This window comes from Gossypium raimondii, chromosome 5, assembly GCF_025698545.1.
Source record: "Gossypium raimondii isolate GPD5lz chromosome 5, ASM2569854v1, whole genome shotgun sequence".
NCBI classification, from domain to species: Eukaryota; Viridiplantae; Streptophyta; class Magnoliopsida; order Malvales; family Malvaceae; genus Gossypium; species Gossypium raimondii.
Window position 1 is genome coordinate 16,487,918 of NC_068569.1, and position 22,394 is coordinate 16,510,311.

General features: G+C 34.9%; 4 protein-coding genes and 1 long non-coding RNA gene across 5 annotated transcripts; 3 read left to right on the plus strand and 2 right to left on the minus strand.

Annotated features, from left to right (window-relative positions):
* Nucleotides 1-10,525: 10,525 nt before the first annotated feature.
* LOC105769215 (protein WEAK CHLOROPLAST MOVEMENT UNDER BLUE LIGHT 1) lies at nucleotides 10,526-13,666 on the plus strand. Its single transcript, XM_012589694.2, has 2 exons — nucleotides 10,526-11,353; nucleotides 11,539-13,666. Exons 1-2 carry the CDS (start codon nucleotides 10,565-10,567, stop codon nucleotides 13,249-13,251), a joined length of 2,502 nt encoding a protein of 833 aa, XP_012445148.1. The 5' UTR covers nucleotides 10,526-10,564; the 3' UTR covers nucleotides 13,252-13,666.
* Nucleotides 13,667-14,378: 712 nt separating this feature from the next.
* On the minus strand, nucleotides 14,379-16,923 carry LOC105769217 (alpha-amylase). Its single transcript, XM_012589698.2, has 4 exons — nucleotides 16,500-16,923; nucleotides 16,289-16,421; nucleotides 14,861-15,651; nucleotides 14,379-14,768 (listed from the first exon to the last, which is right to left on the minus strand). The coding sequence occupies exons 1-4, from the start codon at nucleotides 16,773-16,775 to the stop codon at nucleotides 14,517-14,519; spliced, it is 1,452 nt and encodes a 483-aa protein (XP_012445152.1). The 5' UTR covers nucleotides 16,776-16,923; the 3' UTR covers nucleotides 14,379-14,516.
* On the plus strand, nucleotides 15,651-16,753 carry LOC128041307 (uncharacterized). The gene is made up of 2 exons (XR_008196089.1): nucleotides 15,651-15,861; nucleotides 16,246-16,753. It is a non-coding gene; the product is annotated as an uncharacterized LOC128041307 (long non-coding RNA).
* A 960-nt stretch (nucleotides 16,924-17,883) lies between the features above and the next one.
* Nucleotides 17,884-19,609, minus strand: LOC105769223 (sterol carrier protein 2). The gene is made up of 4 exons (XM_012589710.2): nucleotides 19,301-19,609; nucleotides 19,146-19,206; nucleotides 18,294-18,396; nucleotides 17,884-18,172 (listed from the first exon to the last, which is right to left on the minus strand). Exons 1-4 carry the CDS (start codon nucleotides 19,424-19,426, stop codon nucleotides 18,091-18,093), a joined length of 372 nt encoding a protein of 123 aa, XP_012445164.1. The 5' UTR covers nucleotides 19,427-19,609; the 3' UTR covers nucleotides 17,884-18,090.
* Nucleotides 19,610-19,897: 288 nt separating this feature from the next.
* On the plus strand, nucleotides 19,898-22,216 carry LOC105769220 (thioredoxin-like 4, chloroplastic). The gene is made up of 4 exons (XM_012589701.2): nucleotides 19,898-20,063; nucleotides 20,646-21,264; nucleotides 21,456-21,509; nucleotides 21,890-22,216. The coding sequence occupies exons 2-4, from the start codon at nucleotides 20,794-20,796 to the stop codon at nucleotides 22,007-22,009; spliced, it is 645 nt and encodes a 214-aa protein (XP_012445155.1). The 5' UTR covers nucleotides 19,898-20,063; nucleotides 20,646-20,793; the 3' UTR covers nucleotides 22,010-22,216.
* The last annotated feature ends 178 nt before the right edge of the window (nucleotides 22,217-22,394 follow it).

Genomic DNA, 22,394 nt, shown 5'->3' on the forward strand with positions numbered 1-22,394 from the left:
TGGCTCTTCGGAGCTTCTCGATATGGCTCCCTTGAACTTCCCGATATATGGCTATCCGGAGCTTCCCGTTAATGGCTCTTCGGAGCTACCCGTTATTGGCTCGCATGAGCTTCCTGAATATGACTCTTATGAGCTTTCTGTTATACAGCTCGGATAAGCTTCCCATTACATGGCTCACATGAGCTTCTTGTTATATGGCTTGAGAGAGAGCTTCCCGTTTATGTGCTCTTATGAGCATTCTCGAATGTGAATTGACAGATTACTGATTTGTACACTTAGTGTGTATTACCCGTGTATCCATCGGTACTTTAAATGATTCAACGGGCAAAGTTCTGACATGAGATATTAAGAAATTGAGACGAAATTTTATGAGTATATACTTAAAATACAAATATATGTTATGTACATGTTTCATGGATATTTGATGTGAAAAGTATATGTTTACGGAAATTGAATATTGATGAGCTCATTTATGTTTCTTGATATTCATGTGAATTACATGAGTAACATGCTTGATGAGGATATGTGTTTTGGTTTTAGCATGTTTAATTAGCTTACCTTAAATGTGAATTAAATGGTAAGTTAATTTCCTATTATACGAATTTACTAAGCTTTATAGTTTACTCTGTTTATTTTTCCCTTGTTTATAGTAATTTAGAAGCTTGTTGGGTTGGAAGCTTGGCGGAGATCACTCACACTATCCATCGGCCCATTTCGGTATAAATATGAAGCTAGTTTTGGTTATAATGGCATGTATAGGTTAAATAGCCAATAATGGCATATAAATATTTTGGTTGTAACTAGCCATTGAAATGACTTGTGATGGACATATTTTAATATGTATATAAGGGGTTATAACATGTTTGATGCATGTGTTTGAATTGGTTGATTGATAGAATCATATTTGATATAGTGACGATTAAATTGAGTTAGCATATTTGGTAAAATATGCATATTTGTGAATTTGGTAAGTTAGTTAAGTTTGTAAACTTGGTTATAAGAGGTATTATATCATGAATAAGACTTGATATTGACTTGATTTGAATGTCTTGTATTGGCTTGAGAATATGTTTAAGTGTTTATGTAGGTGGAAGGCAAATTTGGGTGAGAAATAAGGCTTGAAAATGGACTATTTTATCCACACGGGCAGAAACACAAGCGTGTGTCTCAGCCGTGTGTGTCACATGGCCTAGCACATGGGTGTGCGACTTGGCCATGTGTCCCCTGCATATTTAAAATTCAAAACAAAATGCTCAGAATTAATCACATGGCCTAGCACACAGGCGTATGGCTTGGCCGTGTAACCCAAGTCAGAGAGTTACACGGGTACGGACACGGGCTAGACACAATCATGTGCCCTATTTCGAATGCCCACACGGCCTAAGACACGAGCGTGTCTCTTGGCCGTGTGAGCCACACGGCCTGACCACACGGGCGTGTGTCCCTTGTACATTGGAAAAAATTTGAAATTTTATGAAAAATTCTCCGAATACTCGGTTTAGTCCCGACTTGTTTCTAATGCATGTTTTGGGCCTCGATGACTCACATAAGAGACTATGAATAATTTCTGACATGAATGTTAAATAATATGAAATATTTGTATTTGATCTGTATATTCCAGTAATAGTCCGTAACCTTATTTTGGTGATGGATATGGGTTAGGGGTGTTACACAAACTATACAAGATATTAATCAAGTCAAATTTGTGCTTAGAAGCTGGAAGACTTCTAATTTTCGACTTGTGCACTTCCAAATCAAAATTGACTCAGGTTTGATTTTCACAAACGCAATGTCCTATCTTTTCAAAACCTGCACCCAAAAGAGAATCTCTCTTATACAAAACGATAATATCTTTTTCCTTTCTATGACTAAGTTATCTCTACTTCAAACGAGTCGACTTCGACTCCTTAACAGACGAGGGACGTCCTGTTTCACCAATCACCATTAATTCTTCCAGAACATAAAGGCTGTCAATCTTTTTACCTTTCATCAAAATGAGAGCCCTATGGAATACCTTAATGTCGCTTGACTTGATGTCAATTCTACAACTCTTCGAGTCTAAAATTCCTAAGGAGATGAGATTTTTCTTTAAGTTAGACACATGTCTGACATCTGACAGTGTCCTAATTATCCTGTTGTGCATCCTGATCTAAACAATACCAATATCGATTACCTTACTAGGTGAATCATTCCTCATTAGCATAAACTCCACCTTCAACTGAACTATATGTGGAGAACCAATCCCTGTTGGGACACATATGGAAAGAACACCCCAAATCCAGGATCCACTCAAATGTAAGCTCGGAGCTTTCACTTGTTAACACCAACAATAAATCATCACCCTTTTCATTGGCCAAATTAGCACCAGCTAAATCTTCCTTGTTGCTCATAACAACCTTTTTATTTCGCTGTTTGTAACAATCTGCCTTGACATGACCTAACTTTTTAGAATAGCGACATCTATTGTCTCGCTTCCTTGGTGCTACCAATATCGAGGCTTACTTGTCTGACTTTCTATCCAAACCAAACCCATTGTCAAGCTTATCTTTGTTCAACAAATAACCCTTCACATCCTCAAATGAGAGATTATCTCTACCATAAATCGAGGTCTCCTTGAAAGACTTGTATGAAGGGGGTAAAGAGCACAATAATAGTATAGCCTGATATTCATCGTCAATTTGGACCTCAACGTTCTTTAAATCATTTAAAAGAGTAATAAATTTACTAATGTAATATCTAAGGTGCTCACCTTCGTTCATGCAAAATGTGTATAACTGTTGTTTCAGCACTAATCGGTTAGCTAGAGACTTAGTCGCGTTTCTAACCTTTTTCATAAGGTGAATGTTATTTTCTCCATCAAAACCTCTTGTAACACATTATTTGTGAGACATAATTGAATCATGGATAAAGTCTTTTTATCTAACCTATTCCATTTTGATTTATCCATGTTCGCAGGCTTCTTCTCTGTAAGGATCTTCTCAAGATCTCCCTAAATCAGAATTGTCATCATCCGAACTTGTCACGGATTGAAATTTGTGATGTTATCGAACTTATCAATATCAAACATTTTGCTGCCATCTTTAAATATGTTGATTGTGAAAATCAAACTATCTCTGATACTAGTTTGTTGAGAATAAACTCGATTAAGCAACAAACAAGTAAAATAATGAAGAAATTGAAAAGATCGAACACAAATATTTTACGTGGAAAACTTGTAATAGCCTGATTTTTTTAAGTGGTGTCAGAAATAGTGGTTCGAGGCCACCAAATCCGGTGAATAAATTTGTAAATATTATTATTTAACATTTACAAGTCAAATGTGGTTTTAAAAATATTTTTGAATTAATAATTTGTGTTTTATAATGATTTATTAGGTCAAGTGGTTTTAGAAAGTGATGTATCGGACCTCATTTCTATAAACTGAGCCATAAATATTTTATGAATATTTATGGAGTGACATTAAGATGGTATTAAAGTTTCAGTAAAAATTTTAACGTTTCGATAGTTAATTAATTAAAATGACTAAATTGAAAAAGATGCAAACTTGCTAATTATAATATTTAAGTGACTAAATGGTTTGATTAATAAATAAGGACCTAAGTAATAATTGTACCTAAATTTAATGGATGAGGCGGCATAATAAGAGAAAAATAATACAATAAGGTCACTCAATGGCAAAATTGTAATTTTGGTGAAACTAAAATAAAACAAATCTGAAATTAGAAAGTTTCTAGACATTTTCTTCTTCAATTTTCGGTTCAAAATAACATAGGAGAGAGCTTAAGCTGGTTCTTCATATTTTTTCTTCATGTGAGTTCAATTCTTATCCGTTTCTTGTAATTTTTATGTTTTTGAGATTGTTACAATTAGGTCCAACTAAACCTTACCTTAGTTTTTGATTTTATTAAAAATTTTGGAAGTTTCCATTAATGAATATTAAATGTTTTTGATTAATAACATGGATTTAGAGCTTTGATTGTGTTGTGTGATGATTTTATAAAATGATTTTGTTAAATATTGATTTTAGGATTAAATTGTGAAAAGGTTAAAATATTAGGGTTTGATAGTGAATTTTGGTTTATTAGGGCTGTATGAAGACCTGGAATATTTGGATAGATTATTGATTAAGAAAAAATAGTTAATTTGATAGATTAACTAATTAAGGGATTAAATTGAAAAATTATAAAAGTTTAGGTAATTGTGAAAATTCAAAAATAAAAGGGTATTAATTATGAAATGAATTGTAATACATGATAAGAAGTGAGTAATTTTATATTTTAGATTAAAATCCGTAGATATTCGTGAAAAAGGAAAAATAACAGAATAGTCACTGAACTTCTACAATTACTACAATTCAATCCTGGTAAGTTCGTACCGTTAAAATTTAATATTTGTATAAATTTTATGAATGATATTATGAATTTATTCTATTGTTGGAAATGAATCATTGTTGGAATTATAATATTAAATTGGATATTCGGTTTGAATGGAACGCGAGATTTGAGTACATTCGTATTTTGGTGTATGATGGTATTGGAAGGAGACAACAAAATTTTTCCCAAGTAAACCGGGGTTTAACATTTATTGTGAACTCTCGTGTTTTACTTTCTATTCAGTTCTTACGAGCTTCTGTTAAGCTCTTACGAGCTTTTGTTCAGCTTTCGAGCTTCTCTTGGCGTATTCGGGAGGACCAGCTCTTATGAGCTTCTTGACAATGTATTCTTATTCGTAAGTCATTCTTCGAATGGAAAAATTTCGGTAAGGTGATTTATTAAATGAAATTGAAAGACATGTTATTCATTTTTTTATATTGATTTAAATACGGATGTATTTATCGATAGAAGTTATGAATGACAGAAAATTATTAGTGAATGACAGGGAATTGACATGAATAGTTTAATTTATTTGGCTTGTAATAGTAGGTTCAGTAAGCTTTTTGTTTAACCCGTCGAACTTACTAAGCTTCATTAAGCTTATATGTGTTGTTTAATGTCTTTGTATATTTTCGGAAGGTTGGACGATCGCATCAGCACTCAAGTCACGCTATCCAGCTTATCTCAGTAGTTTTTAAAATATTAAATACGATTTATATGACATGTATAGGCTTTTGTTCAATTTTGGTTAAAATTTAGTTTATGAAAATATTATGAATAATATTTTATTTATATAATGAACTTGCATATTGATATGAGATTAGGGTATAATTGTATTGTTAGTATGTGTGATAAAATATGTTTAAAACTTGATTTTAGCTTGATTTTAATGCCTTGTTATGGTTCGTTGGTGTCCAATTTGTTGAGGCTAGATTAGTGTAAATTTGGGTGAGAAATGTGGCTTAGAAAATGACCTATTTTCGTCCACACGGGTAGAGACACGGATGTGTGTCTCAGCCGTGTGTGACACACGGCTAGGTGACACGGTCATATGTCTCCTATATCTTTTAAAAATGTAAGTCTGTATGCTCACACGGCCTGGCACACGGGCGTGTGACTTGGTCGTGTGACCCAAGTCAGAGAGTTACACTGTTTGCGCACGGGCTGGACATGACCGTGTGTCCCTATTTCGAATGCCCACATGGCCTAAGACACAGGCATGTTTATTGACCGTGTGAGTCACACGGCCTGACCACACGACTGTGTGACCCCTACAATGTTGAAAATTTTAAATATTTCTAAAAAATTCTCTGAGTTTCCGATGTAATCTTGATTTGTTTCTAATATGTATTTTGGATCTTGAGGGCTTGTTTAAGAGACAAAATATATGATTTTGATTGGTTTTATTATGAGTATTGATATGTAATGAAACGTTTGAAATTTATGTATGGTTGATCCGTAAACCCCGGTAATTATAATGACCCGATAGTCACGGGTGTTAAAAAATGCATTTTCGAGACTCCGTTTTTGTAAATCAGACTCGTAAATATTTTAGTTGTGTGGTTAATTAGGTTTTGGTTAGGTGAATTTGCATGAATTAAGAGTAATTAGGTATAAGGACTGAATTGCATAAACGGTGAAAGTTGAATTATAGATTAAAGAAAAATTAAAGGGACTAAATAAGCAATTATGCCATTGCTTATAAATGAGGCAGTATAAGATAGATATTTATAAAACTTAAAGTTAATATATATTATAATATTATATCTTAATTATTAATTATATATTATATTATATATTGTAATAAATAAATATAATAAATAAAAGAAATAAAAAGAAAGACAGAAGGTTAAACGAAATAGAAAGAAAAGAAAAGAGAAATAAGGAAGGAGAAAGACACAAAGCTAGAGATTTCAATTGTTCAAAGTTCAATTGGTTAGTCAATTTAATTCATTTTCTTGTAATTTTTATGTTTTTGGAATTTCTAGATTAAATAATACCCACCCATGTCAAAATTTTAGAAATTATTGAGTTTTTAGATGTTGTTAATGTTGAATAATTTTAGTATTATGAACTAAATTGATAGATTTTAAGTTAGAAATGGAAAAGTATTAAATTGTAGAACAAATAGTAAATTTTGTGTAATAGGAACTAAATTGTGAAAAATTTGAAATTTAAGAACTTATGTGAAAATAGGGAGTTGAATTTATTCTAAAGTGGAATTTGCATGAAAATAGGGAGTTGAATTTATTCTAAAGTGAAATTTGCATGAAAATAAAGAATTAAATCAAGAATAAAAGCTAGTCTAGTTTAGGGACTAAATTGAAATTTAGACAAATATTGAGTAAAAATTGAAATATTCAATATGAAATTGAATTGTGTTGTATTGATATTTTTAATTGTTTTAATTTTGTAGTTAACGTCTTACCGGAATCATCGACTAAAAAGGGGAAAAATAAAGTTGACGAGGAATAGCTCGAAATTTTCAGTTTGTATTTCTATAATCTGAATTTAGTTGTTAATTGTTATAATTCAATTTAATGTATATGGTAAGTGTTGGGGTGAGGATTATTGTGTTTTGCAATTGAAATGAATTGATTTAGTATGTGTTGAATTTATTAAATTTATATTGATTGAATTGGTATATATATTAAATATATTGATTATTTGAATTGAAATGAATATTGGTTGTATTTGAAAAGTGAAATGAAACCCTATTAACTGTATCAGGTTGAGTCGGATATAGATGGCATGCCATAGGATTGGAAGAGTTCAGAGATTTCTTCGACTTCGAGTCGATGAGACACTGAGTATTAATTTACTACTTTGGATTAATTCGATGAGGCACTAGGTGTCAATTTACTTCGGTTTAGCCGATGAGACACTAGGTGTCAAATTATTACTTCGAATTATTCGATGAGACACTGGGTGCCAAACTGATGTGTTTTGGTTGGATCCGTGAATCTGTCCGAGTTTGAGTCGTGTTAATAGGGGTAATTAATTGAAATTGCATTATGACTAATGTTAGATGATATTGTAAGTGAAATGAAAATGGGACAGTGAATTGAAATATGGATTGAAACACATGAATTGTGTATTAATGAATTGGTTATGGAATGAACAAAATTATTGTTTAAATGATATGTGTATTATATTGTGAAAAACTATTTATATAGCAAATATGAGAATTGAGATATTGTGAAACAAATGAAATGTGATATGGTTGTTGTAATAATTAGATTGTATATTTGTGATTTTATATCTTTTGATATCCAGATTATAAAAATATCACTGAGTTTTACTCAACGTAAAATTTTGTTTTTCGTGCGCAGGTTAGGTACTTAATTTGATCGTTGATTCAGCATCCAACAACGATCTCGATCTCAAACGTGGTGATGTTTATCCTTTTTGTGTCGGCATGTACCTAAGGTGTCTAACTATTAACCATTTTGTGGATTGATTGTAAATAAGATTATAAGTTAATATTGGTTGGTTATATACATATAAATATGTGTTTATGTTTGAGGTCATATTATGGCATGTTTAAGTTAATGTTTAAGTGAACATGAAATAGGCAAAATAGATTGAATTTGACATGTTTACAAATTAGACTTGAATGATACTTGATGATATGATTTGATGATATAATTGTGGTACCAATGAGGGTACATTGGTTAGACACATAGGATGTAAGTTTTGATATGATTTGGATGTATTTGATTGTGTTTTGAATTGGTTAAACGAATAATTTTTGAGTTGCTTATTGTCCAAGCTTGCAGGGAATGGTAAACTTGTTGTTTAAGGTGCATTTTGAGTCCACACAGCCAGACACACAGTAGTGCGAGGCCATTTCGAAAGGGCACACGGCCTGGCACACGGTCTGGCACACGGGCGTGTGGCTTGGCCGTGTGACCTAAGTCAGTGAGTTACACGGGTATAGACACAGGCTGGGACATGGTCGTGTGTCCCTCTTTCGAATACCCATACTGCCTGAGACACAGGCGTGTCTCTTGACCGTGAGAGTTACACGGGCGTGTGAACCCTGCAGCTTTGAAAATTTTTAATATTTCGCGAAAAATTCTCTGAGTCTCCAAATTAGTCCCGATTTGTTTCTAATACGTATTTTGGGACTCGAGGGCTCGAATAAGGAACAATATGTATGAGTTTAATTGGTTTTTGATCTAAATATAATATGATAAGAAATGTTTGTAATTTATGTCTGTTTGATCGGTAATGCTCCAAAACCCTATTCCTGCAACGAATGTGGATTAGGGGTGTTACAGTAATGCTTTGTAATCCTGTTCTGACGACGGATACGGGTTAGGGGTGTTACAAAACCCCCTCCGAAGAGGATAAAAAACCACGGGTAAAGATAATTTCACTAAAACGACAAAAAAGAAGAGTACAAAAGATGGAGATAAACTAAACGCCGCAATCCGAAATAAGAACTCTCAAAACGTAAACACAACATTCTCTGAAAGCTTATAAAAACTAATACCTAAATGTACAATAAATTATTTTTCTAAGGTGAAAAAAACACAATTTATCTGAAAAAGAAAAGTTGAAAAATACGAGAGATAACTCTACTATTTTATTTTGATATAACATTCATGATTTGATTTTCGATTTCAGCTTTAGAGGCTCTTCCGTCAGTCAGCGTTGTCCTATCCTCGTCATTGTTTCCAAAAAAAAAAAAATTCCAAACCTTTTCCGTTCTTATTTTTGGGGAAGCCAACTGATTTGAGGTTTGAGCTAAGCTGAAATGTGGTTAAAATTTTAAAATCACATTTTTTTGTTAAATAAAACAACTTATAATGTGAGATTCCTTTGGCCGAAACACAATTGTGCTCCTTCAAAGCCAACTCCTATAGTTTAAAAACAGAATTTCCACTTCAAAATTTAAAATAATACTAATAGATTATACAACTACTAATAAAAAAATATATCGACGAAGAGAGGAACTGAACTGTTAAAAGAAAAAGAGAGACGAGAAATAGATAGGCACGCGTGATCCCTCTGGCTTTTTTTCTGTTTCTTTCATTTTCTTAATTTTAGCCGTAAATTTTCCTCACCCCTTCTCTATTTATTAAGGAGTCGTTTCTCTTTGATTTTCTGAATCTCAAATATCATTCGCTTACTTTTCACTCTTTGTCAATCATTTGGTGTTTGGGAAATACGGGTAAGTTCCTTTTTCTTTTTTTTGGAATGACATTTATTAATTAGCTTTTCATTAATCTCTGACAATCGATGCTTTAATTATGAATTAAGCGGCGTTTTTTTTTCTGTGAGAATGAAGCTCTGAGAATTTTTTTAAATTACTAGTGTTTGAGTCGGTTGAGTTTATTATCACGACGTTGGCTTAAGTAATCAAGCTTGTTTTATTTATGTATTTTCCATCTTTTTGGCTGACGGAAACAATCGAGACTTCAAATAATTTGTGGCTTCTTGATTAACATTTTAGCTTCTTTTACTTCCTTTACACATTTATTCCCCAACTTTTAGTAATCGAATTCAAGATTACAGATGAAAGTTGTGGGGTTGAATGGCGTTTTGTTTTTGAGACTTGAGATGAAAGTTGGCGTGTCTTTTTACATTTAAGTGAAAGGGGCTTTTGCATGAAATTCTTTAATTAAACATCTGTGCCTAATAAAAGATGGCATCTATATGGTGCATGTGCCAACATGGATAGAGGAAAACAAGTACGAGATGACAAATTGTTCTACCTTTCCAGAAGAGGTGTTCATGTACTGCAGGATGGCTCAGTTGGGCTGGCCCATTTTTGGTCAGGCTTTGGTTTAACCTGTTTTACTATTCAAAAATAAAAAAATTTAAATATTTTTTTATTTTTAAATAGTGAAATATACTCTTTGGATGAGTAGGGCCGGGCTTGATCCTGGAAATTGTTTTAAAACCAGGCTTAGACCCAGCTGAACCCATAAAAAACCTCTATTCCATTTTAATTTTTAATGTTTTTTTTTTCTAACTTTTGCTCCTGATTTCTTTGGTCAAAACTTGTTAACTTAAATTGAGGATCTACACTAGATGAATGCAGTTGTAGGCACTAATTCATTTTCTAAAATTTACTCTTTATGTTAAACATATAATTGCTGATTTTCAACTCTGCTCCTTTTGTTCGTGGAATTAGATCTTGATTAAGCTGTGAATTTTTGTTTCTTTTCCACGTCCCCTGAATGGTGTCTGTTTTCTTGGTTTCAGACACCTTATCATCTTCAAAGATGGGGAATGTAAAAGAAGAAGAGATGCCTCGTTCAGAACCTGTTTCATTGCTTGTAGAAATGGACCATAATTCTGGTAAAGGTCCAGCAAGTAACGAAACAAAACAACCTGAAAGTCATTTGTCGGTAATTAAAGGACAAGGAGACAGTAGAACAGAATGTGCAGATATAACTTCGTCAGTTGAAATTGAGACAGATCATCAGGGTAGACTGATGAATGAATCGAGGACTGGGGGAACTCATGACAATTCTGATGAAGAACCCTCTCAAAGTACTGGCTCCAATCCAATGGTTGGAGATTCTAAAAATGACCATTTAGAACCAGCTAGACTTTCTGATGGACAACAATCTCAAGAAGCCAATTCTGTTGTTAATTCGCTTATTAATAACGACAATCGCAAGCTTTTGCCTTCTCTTTCCGCCCATGAATTGAAAACGAGTGGGCTTACCTTGCCCCTTTTTGATGCTAGGTCCTCTCCTGATGGTTCTCCTGTTATGCTTGATGGCGCCATCAATGACTCTAAGACAGGAGATGCTAAAAATGAGGATCATGTATCCCAAATCGCTGATCTCACTCCGCATCATCGAAAGATGATCAGATCTGCTAAATCTTTTAGCCCTTCACAGAAAAAGCAAGTAGATTTAAAAAGAGATCTTTTAGCACCTTTTGAATCAGTTAAAGAAGCTGTTTCCAAGTTTGGAGGAATCGTTGATTGGAAAGCTCATAGAAATCGAACTTTGGAGGTATATTAGATATGTTAATAAAATCGCAATGCTGCAATATATTTTTGTTATGTCTAATGAATGTCGTTTATCTTTAATTTTGTTAAGCTTTTTATCACTATTATTTGATCATCATAAATTCTTGTTTTCTCCCTGCCTACTTTGTTCATTTCCACTGAAACTTAAAATTTATTTTTGTGTTATAGAGAAGCAAGCTTGTAGAACAAATGTTTGTGAGAGTACAGAAAGAGAAGCCTGAATATAAGAAACGACCAGAGGATGCTGAAGAGGAAAAAATGAATGTATTAAAGGAGCTCGACAGCACAAAGAGACAAACAGAAAAGCTCAAGCTGCACTTGGAGAGAGCACAAACTGAAGAGAATCAGGCAAAGCAAGACTATGAACTAGCCAAGTTTAGAGTGGATGAGATGGAACACGGGATTGGAGATGAGGCTAGTGTTGCAGCAAGGGCACAGCTTGAGGTTGCTAAATCCAGGCATGCAGCTGCAGTTTCGGAACTGAAATTCGTTAAAGAAAAGTTAGAAACATTAAATAAGGAATATGCTTTTTTGATGAATGAAAGAGATACCGCGGTTAAGAAAGCTGAAGAGGTTGTTTCTGCTTCAAAGGAGGTTGAGAAAATGGTGGAAGAATTGACTATTGAGTTGATTGCCACAAGGGAGATCTTAGAGTCTGCACATGCTGCCCATGTGGAAGCAGAAGAGAAAAGGATTAGAGTAACCCTGGCCCGAGACCAAGATACTAAGCATTGGGAGAAGGAACTAAAACAGGTTGAGGAGGAGCTTCAGAGACTCAATCAACAAATTTATTCAGCAAAGGATCTGAAATCAAAGATAGACTTTGCTTCAGCCCTGCTCCTTGATTTAAAAGCTGAGTTAGCTTCTTATAAGTCACAGACATCAAAGACGACAACTCACATTGATGTACACGCTTTCGTTGCCTCATTACAGAAGGAACTTGAAGACGCCAAGGTCAATATAGAAAAAGCAAGTGCAGAAGTGGATTGTTTGAAGGTGGCTACCATTTCATTAAAATTAGAGCTTGACAGGAATAAGTCTGAGCTTGCCAACAGTAAGCAGAGAGAACACATGGCTTCGAGTGCAGTTGCTCTTTCGGAGGCTGAGCTGGCAACAGTAACACGAGTGGCTGATGAGGCTAAGTCACTTGCTGAAATAGCCCGTGAAGATTTGCACAAAGCAGAAGAAGAAGCAGCGCAAGTAAAGGCGGGAGCAAGTGCTATGGAGAGTCGATTACTTGCAGCTGAAAAAGAGATAGAGGCCGCCAAGGCTTCGGAAAAGTTAGCTTTAGCTGCAATCGAAGCATTTGAAAAGAGCGAATCAACTAAAAGCATTGATAATGTGGATTCACCACCTGGTGTAACACTTTCCACAGAGGAGTACTATAACCTCGGTGAACGTGCAAATGAGGCAAAGGAAGAAGCCAAGTTGAGGGTGGAAGCTGTTGTATCTCAAGTTGAGGTAGCTAAGCAATCAGAGTCAATAAGCTTGGAAAGGTTGGAAGAAGTAAGCCGAGAGATGGCTGTAAGAAAGGAAGCACTAAAAGTTGCTATGGTGAAGGCTGAGAAGGCCAGGGAAAGGAAGTTTGGTATTGAGCAAGAATGGAGAAAGTGGAGGGGTGAACCAAAGGCTACTGAATTGAGTCAAGGGGAAAACCCTCCAAGGCCAAGTTCTGAAGGAAAGAAAGAAACCAAAAACTTTAAACCCAATGCTTTAGCAAGCTCCAAGCCATGTAAGCAGGGGAACACCACAGAAACCGAATCACTCCCCAAACCCAAGCTTAGAAAGAAAAAGAAGTCATTATTGCCCAAGATTTTCACCTTTTTTTCCTGGAAGAAGTCACACTCAAGTGCATCCAAGTCCCACGTAAGTCGTAAATGAAGTGTCGTGTTATACGGTACCTATTGTTGTGATTTTACCTCCCTCTTTCCTGGGTTATCGTAGTCATTGAGAACATCTTTTTGATGTACGATAAAGTTGACAACATTTTTTTGCATACTGGGAAGGGTTGTATCATGTATGGCTGAAGGATTTGGACTCTGGAGTGAGTAAGGGAGATGGTTCTGTGTAGGCTTTTGAGACACTTGTAAAAGCGATGTTTGTTACGAGGATAGAATTTGATTTGTTCTTCACAGTATGCTTATTTTAAGAAATTTCTAACCTAGTCCTTCCGAAAACAAAATTTTAAAGAAACTAGTAGATTTGGGCCCTTGAACTGCAATCCGATGCAAAAATCTTGAATAAAATCTAGAGCGGGGCCCTAATACTATGTTCTGTATTTTCTTAAAAATATTTTTGTAAGGGATTGTTTGTGTGTTAATAATTCATAATTGGAAGCATAAACAATGTCATCAAAACATGATATGTTTCAATTGGAATAGATCAATGCAAAAGAAAAAATATAAAATTTCTGAAATTTCAAGTACACTATGACATATCAAAGTCTTATTGGTTATCATGCATGAAACGACTATCAAGAATGGAGACATTTTAAGGACTATCTTATAACAATAGCAGCTTTTCAAGCCCTCCTGATTTATGGTAGCATTCATGAGATCCCTGTTAAACTTGCCTGTTGCTTTATCAAAACAATATGAAAAAGGAAATTACATCAACCAAAATAATATATTTTGAACACTGCTCCACAAATTTAACATAATTTGACATCAAATCTCGGTTTCCAATGATGATTTGAAAATTTTTATTTATTTTCAATCAAATCTCCTTTTGAAATTGCAATTGAATCCCATCACTTCATCTCTTTCTTTATTATTCTCTTTCCTTTCTTTTTCACGGTTTAATTTTTCCCCTTCCCCTTCTCTTTCACTTTTTATTCTATTTTATTTTCCTTCCTTACCGCCCTGTATATGCATGTATACTAATCTTCTGTAAAAAAAACCTCTCCATAAAAAAATATAACTTGAAGCTATACTACCCCTGGAAAATTGTTTAAGAGATTTGACAGCATATTTTTGACAAGGCAATCATCACAAAGTAAATTAGAGTAGTACTATTAAACATATATTCATTTATTTATTTTCTCAGTAACATTCATACAGACATAGCCATTGAGAAATTTAACCAAGTATGAGCCTTTTGAACATCGTTGAGGGACACTATTTGAACATTGAGTTGTGTCCACTGTCTCACTTCTTTGCCCACACGGCGTAGTCTTTCCCTGAGGTAGCAAGCTGGTAGTTGGAAGGTACAAGGTTGCCCAGGTCCATCTTTGGGCCAATCTTGGTAATGATTTTCTCATCAATTGCAGCAACATACAGATCAGAATCAGAGGCTAGAATATCAACCTTGCTAGCTTCACTGATCCCATTCTTTCTCCTTATGGTTGCCAATTTAGTAATCTCATCCTTTAATCCCCAATCAACAAAGTGATCATAGAACTGCACATCATAAATTCAAGTATTCACTGGGTTGGTGAATGGTGATAATGAAAAACGAGAAGAAAGAAAGAAGAGAGGATGACAGAAATTACTATTGATGGAGTGCCGGGATGGGTGAGAATATAAGCATAGCCCTGCATGACTTTATCAGATGGGAAAGGCCAAAGCTTTTGAGTAGACCCTGTGTCATGATTATCGATGAAAGTCACTGCATTTTGGGGCAACAGTCCAATCATTCCAGGAGGTTCCCCATTGGAATCCTTCAACCGCCACAACTCCCCTTGCACTGCAGCATTCAGAACCCCTTTCGTGGTGAAATCGAATGCTTTGACAACTCCACCGGCAGCTTCAACCCAATCTTTGAGAGCTCCACGGTGTGCATCTTGACTATCCTGCCCCAAGGAAAGATCTTCCCATTTCTCCCCAACAGCAAAATCTGGTGAAGTTCGTTCCATATAGATTTTGGTGATGCTTGGGGCATACCCTCTCACGAAATCAAACCTCCATCCATCAAAACCAATTTCGGTCTTTAACCAATTCATCCAGTCAGACAACTCTTTTTGAACCCTTGGGTTGAGATGGTCAATGTCGGGAGCTGGTGGATAATCCAGTCCAGTGTCGGGATTGCCTGTCCCATCTGAATACTCCTTATCGTTCCCACAAATAAAAGATGGTCCCCAATCTAATCGATCGTCTGGAGTTCCTCCTTCGAAAATGCAGTATATTCCTCTCCCATCTTTCCTCTCTGCTGTTCTATGGTTTATTACTATGTCAGCTAAACATTTTATTCCCTTCTGATGGAAAGCTTCTATTAGTGACTTCAATTCAGCCTGAGATCCATACTTCGATGCATCAAGATCATATAGCCTTCCTGGCAGATATCCTGGAGCACACATGGAAAAATATTTGTTACGTGCTTCCTTAACAGCAATTCGAAGTAATACAATAAAAGAGAAGGGGAGACAGGACAGAAAGTAAACAGAGATTATGTATATGCATGTCCGATTTTTTTTATTATTTGAAATTCACTCTTGTTTAGTAGTCACATTGAGTCTGATCAAATCTGAAATCAAGCCGGGCTTCTAAATAGGAGGTAAATTAAAGCTCTCCAAACATTATCTTTTCCATCAATAAAGCTCAAAGCCAAAACCTTGATTAAGTAGCATCGAGCTCTTTATCCCTCCTCAACAAACATGGGAATGTCTCATCTTTCACTTTCATGTTTATTTTGGTCAAACTGTAATATCTCTTTCATGGGAAGAGTACTAATAGAAAGGTAAATTTCTTTTAGTACAAAGAGGCGGCAGTCCGAGAATAGGAAAGGAGTTATAGATGTTGAGATTAAATTTCCAAATTTGTGACATGTCATTTTTTATGGATAATTGCATGAATTGATTGAAAGGTGTATTTTTACTCATTAATTTTCCTTAGATCTTTCAGTGTTAAGGGTAATTAACATAATCTTAATTGGCATCAGCTCAGGAGCACAATCAATAATAGGCACTCGAAACATGAAATACCTTGGGGTCCAACTGACTGAGAGGGTGGGGGAAGCCAGACATGAGTAACACCAGCATTAGCGATATCAGGGATGGAGTTCTTGAGAGACTTATACCATCCTCCAGCCTTATTACACGACTCCCAGTTGAAACCCTACATGTCATCATCAATTAGTCGCAGAGTTGCAGATAAATCGTGAGGGTAGATGAAATAACAAAGTGCAAGCTATACCTGGAATAGCAAGCTTGGAGATGTCAAAGATGGAAAGATATAGAGGAAAAGAGAAAGGAAGCCAAGTGAAGTTACACAACTCATTCTCTGTATTTTTATATATATGTTTCGTTCTCTCAGCCTCATGAGACGAGCTTGGTGAAAGGTGATATGCTTCTGGCTATATATAGGCACCAATTCCTGTTTCAAGATGACACAATGCACATATGGTTCATTGTGAACACTGAAACTGAGGAAATGTTTCTTTGCTTCAATCTTGATTCGCAAATAAGTCATCTGTATTAATTATTGCCATATACATATTCTTATCCTCTTTATTTGGTTCCTGGATAAAACAGCCAAAGATGTTGGACATAGCTGAGAATAATCAGGAGGAAGGTGTTTACACTAAAACCCTTTATTTTGCGGACATTCGATCAGTGAAGGCACATTGTGGTGCATGGGTAGCGAGTAGCGACTTCATCAGTTAAAGCCAAAAACGATTTTCAATTCTTCGTTTCCCACGACACTCCAAAGGGGAATACTCGATGAGGTCCCCGCAAGTAGGGTTTCTGGTGGGTCATTTCATACATGGAGATAAGCTCTTTTCTCACACGAAATTCTCATCATCTACTTTACGTAATAAGTATTTATCTTGCCTACACACAAATCACGTTGTAACTTGCAAGTTGTGAAAATTGCAAAAAAAAAAAGTGCTTTTTTTTTTTGTCAAAGCAAAATTCCCTTTTAAAATAGTGCATGTATAGGCCGGTAACGTCGCCATCCTACAGGAAATAACAGATCCTGGAAACCTATGAAAGGGTTCTGGTTTGAGATTAATGGCAAGAGACGTAATAATATCGAAAAGCTAGGAATGTATAATATATAAGTAGTAATTGCGGCCAACCTTCATTCACACGAGAAAAACAATACATGCAATGCTGCATTTCCCCCTATCTAGACATGTTTTTTTTTATGGATATATTCAAATTTTAATTTTTTTTTCTATATATTTGAAAAACCATTACTACCGTATGGTCAAATATATTTTGTACAAATGCTGAATAACTTCCATCTATCTAGATCAGCAGATAAAAAATATTTAGTATATGGAAATCCTTAGAAAATTTTCTTCTGTTCATTTCTGACTTATCTAAGTATAATGTAATCAAAGGCTATTATTTTTGGCTAAACATATCCTCTTTAATTGGCATTTATCAAAAGAAAAAGACAAAAACTCTTCGATTGCCATCTTATTCCGAAACTTTCAGTCTCGATTGAAAAATTCCCTTCATCTTTGCTATCATTGAGCAGACTTGGAGTACTTAATGCAATCATTTTATTAAAATGGCCATAGTGGATCCAGCAAAGCATATAGTTATATTTATTAAAAAACCAAGGAACATATCGAAGTTGTTCAATATAATGTATTGGGGAACCTTATAGTCCAAACCCTTGTGGATTAGTCGCCTTACGATCTGGTAATCTAATATATAAAGCAATGACAAAAGTCAAGTGTACTATCAAAGAAAGAGGTTGACAGTCCATTTATAATTTTCCCACTTGGGGCAACATACGAAAGAACTAACACATAATACATTAGCATCTCTGCTCACATCTTTGCAGGCTTTGGGAAAATGTCAGGAGTGAATTTCTGAGCTGCGCTCAAGCTCCCCTTAATCTTCATCGCACCCCTGCATCATCAATATCACTGTATTAACAAGGGAAATCCTCGACATTGCAAACCCCCATCCCCCGAGACAAAAGAAATCACTAACATTAGAGGGAAAATAAATGGAAATTATAGAATTGTACCTCATAAAAGCAATCTGTGGATTCATCTTTCCAGTGGCAACCTTCATAAAATCATCATCCTTGAACGAAAATATAGCATCAGGCTTTCCCCCTTCATATTTACCTGCATTTCAGAGTGATAGGATAATAAACATCTTTATATTGAAAGACGAAACAAGAAGGGGGACTTGATTGTATATGTCTACGAATTGACAAAATCATACTTGAATCTCCAGGAGAAAGTAACCGAAATAAACACTAAACGGTTACAAACAGAAAAAGTCAAGATTGCCAATTTCATATGGCAAAGAGACAGAAAATTTAATCTTTAACATAAAAGCACCATATCTTCAAGTGCTAGTTGGGTGAAAAAATCAGTGGCCTTAGCCATTGAACAACTAATAAGGGGTAGCAGTCCAAGCTGACATAAAATTAATATATTTTTATTACCATGGCAAAAAGATGGGGAAGCTATTGAATTAGTGAAATGGGGTCAGCTGTGCTACCATTATCGCAGAGACAGAGAGGTTAATAACCAAATAAACATGATTGAAAAAAATATAAAAATGACAAAAAGATAAAAATCCTGGCTACAAAATGTATATTATAGGTAGCAGCAAAGGAGCAGCGGTCTAGAGGCCAGATACTTGCAAGCAAGCAATTTAATTTCCAATAGAAAGATTAACTTTTGTAGCAAAAACTTCAGCAGATTATACAATGCAAAAGATACAAACTTCAAACTATATTCCATCATCGCAATTTACAAGCTACGATCTAATCAAGAGGCAGAGCATATAAACAAACCCAACCAAGACAAAGAAAAGATTGAATTAACAAAAAAGGAATATCTCTTAAATAATTAAAGGGGCTAACCTTTGGTAACCTCTCCTTTCTTGAGGTCAACAATGTAAGAAACCTCATCAAATCCAATTTTCTACAAGTCATAAATAAAACCCAGAAATTAAAGCAAGCTTTTAAATAAAAATTGAAATTTTGGAAAAAGGCTAAATTTTGACTAAAGGATGGACCTTGGGGGCAATATTGATTTGGTAAACGAGGCCGATCTTCTTGGTGAGCTCTTTACCAGCATCACTAGCCAAGTGAGCCTTCATCATCTCAAACAAATTATCGGATTTCAACTCGGTATTCGCCATTATTAAACCAAAATTACAGAAACCGAAGAAGAAGAAGAGACTGGAAATTAGCTTGGGCTTACGATTGAAATTTGTTTCCTTCGCCCGTACGAGACTGTTTCCCAGGCGATATAATCAAACCTGACACGCTTTCCAATAAAAACTTTTTTATTGGATGAAAGTTCTAGCATGGAATTTGAGAGTAGTTGCTTGCATTTTTCTCCTGAAGATGATGTCTTTTGGGCCTTTAGGATTTGGGTTTTGATATTTTATGATCGATGGGCTAACCCAAAATTTATTTTCTCATTAAAAGACTTTATTAATACTAATTAGATTCTTAGTTGTGCTTTGCTAACTAATTCCAAGAATAATCATGTCATTCAAAGATTAATTTAAGTAGGAAGGGTGAAAAGACGGTTTCAATTTAATTAGTAGCAGCTGATTCACCTTTACATGCAAATTTGATTTTGGTTTTGTTAGTATAATAACATTTGGGACAAAAGACGTTCCACTTAGACAAAGAATTAAGGAAGAGGCGAATAAAGGGATATATGGATAAAGTACGAAACTTGAAAAGCGGATATGGTAGTGGCGTGTCCGCTTCTCATTCGAAGCTTCTTCAGTTATCGACATAAGCTCAACTCTCGACTGCCCTCAGGTAAGCTGCTAGCTTTTCATTAAGTTCTTCAATTTCTCTCCTATGCAGAAAACTCGTAGTTTTAATACTCAGTTTCATAACTTTTAGCTTGCTGTTCTTGTCGAAACTTGGTTCCCTGTAGTTTATGTTTTTCGCAAATATGTGAGGACCGACGAGTGTTTATGAGCTATAAACTGATCTTATCAGTGGATCGATAAGTTTTAGGATGCTTTTGCTTAGCAGAAAGAAAACATAACTTCAATAATAACTGTGGGTTTCATAGAGAAAATGGCCTAGTGTGAAGTAAAGTAAAAACAGAAAGGAAGATCAGAAAATTGGGGTGTAAGTGGAACGTGGATATTGCTTTATTTAGTTCAAGATTGTGGAGTTTGGATAAAGATATGAAAACACTGTCATTTATTCCACTTCTGATAACTTGGGAATATGAAGTCCTATATCATACCTTCTATTTTTGTTTGTCATTCAGTTTTAGACTTATCATGAATCCATGGAGGGTTATTTACGTTAGAAATAGAGCACAGCTTTTAATCTTGGAGAAAATTCTGATGGTTTGTATGTTTGTGTTGGTATATATGTATATAGTGAACTTACTGATGGCAGTCTGATTGATTAGCATTCAAGGAACAAGGGATATATGCTTGAAAGATGATCTGAAGTTCATCCTCTAAATTCATAAATTTTGGGTGGTTTCATTTATATTTCTGTGGTGGAGGGATTGCTGTAGGCAGTGATGAAACAGCAGAATATTCTGTACAGTAATGCCTCTTTCATTTTCAGAAAAAATCTTTATGGACAATTCAATCATAGAATTGCCTGTACCTTCCCCAACTTACATCATCATCAAAGTCATGTTAGTCTTTTGAGGGCCAAAATACCATCTATAACTATAAGTTCCCACTTGGATGCTTTGGAAATTAGCCACGCATTACAACACGGGTGCATCAAAGGTGTGGGTGATGAAAATCAAGGGGAATTATCTGACGAAGACGACGATCTGTGCCCTGTGGACTGTGTTAGAGAATTTAAGACTGATGAAGAATTCTTAAAAATTCTTGAAAAGGCCAAAGAAACTAATTCTTTAGTTGTAGTAGATTTTTATCGGACTTCTTGTGGAAGCTGTAAGTACATCGAGCAAGGGTTCTCAAAGTTATGCAAGGGTGCTGGCGATGAAGATGCTGGAGTAATTTTCTTGAAACATAATGTGAGTGTCTTTTTCACAACCCGAACTTTGAAATTTTTTGTTGATTGCTTATAATTCATGCATCTATCCTATATTCTAATTTATGGCTTCTGTTAAAGCATAGAAGAGCTTAAGATAGAATTTTCATGGTTGATAGGAGGGGATTTTGAGCCACAAAAACATGAGCTCTTATTATATGTTTTCTTCCGCAGGTAATCGATGAGTATGATGAACAGTCTGAAGTTGCTGAAAGACTTAGAATCAGGGTAATCTCTATTTGAACATTTAATCCCATTCCTCCAAATACTGACTATTTTGCAAATCTGTTACAATTATCAGCTATTTAGGATGATTCATTTATGATGAATATGGGAACTTGAGCGTAACCAAAATTTGCTTGCTGTCTTTTCTGTTGGATGATTCTATTATAGCTGAAACAGACTAGAAATCTTAATTTGTGGAGAAAACAATTTTGGCTACTTATGAACGTTTGTTTTTAAATCAAACTGCTAATAAAGAAATCAGTATGAAAGGTAAAATTTTACATCTATTACAAAAATCAGGATGGATGTTTTAGATGTATCCTAATATGCAAAGATGATTGTCACGTCTCACTGTATATTAAGATGAATCTGAATTATTGCAGGCAGTGCCTCTTTTTCACTTCTATAAGAATGGAGTTCTCTTGGAAGCATTTCCAACCAGAGACAAGGAGAGAATTGTTGAAGCCATTATGAAATATACATCTACTACTCAAGATACTTAAGCAAAGGTTCCCTTATTTTCAAACTTTGCTTTTGCAATAAAATAGTCAATAAGATGCTTGGAATGGATGGACCAGATTAATTGGTATACAACATATTATTACTGTAATCATTATTTACAGGGTGTACTTAAATAGTGAAACTGTTTTCTTTTTGCCCCATTGTTTTGCTCTTTATGATCAATGGCATTATTTGCTTGTTCATTTTCAGCAGTGTGTTGAGTTATAATATGCTTGGAATTTATCTGATGAAGATGAAGAAGCCTTTTAGTTTTAGATATGGCATTTGTAAAAATTAGTGAACCTCTCAAGTCAAACTCTAGATATGGCATATCTAGAAATTAGATGATCAGGAATATGACACGATTCAAACGAGGGGAAAACCATA

Excerpts from the sequence above, each read along its gene's own strand:
- LOC105769215 (XM_012589694.2), top strand. The coding sequence starts at position 10,565 with ATGGTGTCTGTTTTCTTGGTTTCAGACACCTTATCATCTTCAAAGATG. Across the intron at positions 11,354-11,538 it reads ATAGAAATCGAACTTTGGAG|AGAAGCAAGCTTGTAGAACA; the intron begins GTATATTAGATA and ends TTTGTGTTATAG.
- LOC105769217 (XM_012589698.2), bottom strand. The coding sequence starts at position 16,775 with ATGACTTATTTGCGAATCAAGATTGAAGCAAAGAAACATTTCCTCAGT. Across the intron at positions 16,422-16,499 it reads CTCCAAGCTTGCTATTCCAG|GGTTTCAACTGGGAGTCGTG; the intron begins GTATAGCTTGCA and ends GATGACATGTAG. Across the intron at positions 14,769-14,860 it reads ATCCCGGCACTCCATCAATA|TTCTATGATCACTTTGTTGA; the intron begins GTAATTTCTGTC and ends TATGATGTGCAG.
- LOC105769223 (XM_012589710.2), bottom strand. The coding sequence starts at position 19,426 with ATGGCGAATACCGAGTTGAAATCCGATAATTTGTTTGAGATGATGAAG. Across the intron at positions 19,207-19,300 it reads AAATCAATATTGCCCCCAAG|AAAATTGGATTTGATGAGGT; the intron begins GTCCATCCTTTA and ends TATGACTTGTAG. Across the intron at positions 18,397-19,145 it reads GAAAGGAGAGGTTACCAAAG|GTAAATATGAAGGGGGAAAG; the intron begins GTTAGCCCCTTT and ends TCTGAAATGCAG.
- LOC105769220 (XM_012589701.2), top strand. The coding sequence starts at position 20,794 with ATGAAACAGCAGAATATTCTGTACAGTAATGCCTCTTTCATTTTCAGA. Across the intron at positions 21,265-21,455 it reads TAATTTTCTTGAAACATAAT|GTAATCGATGAGTATGATGA; the intron begins GTGAGTGTCTTT and ends TTTCTTCCGCAG. Across the intron at positions 21,510-21,889 it reads CTGAAAGACTTAGAATCAGG|GCAGTGCCTCTTTTTCACTT; the intron begins GTAATCTCTATT and ends GAATTATTGCAG.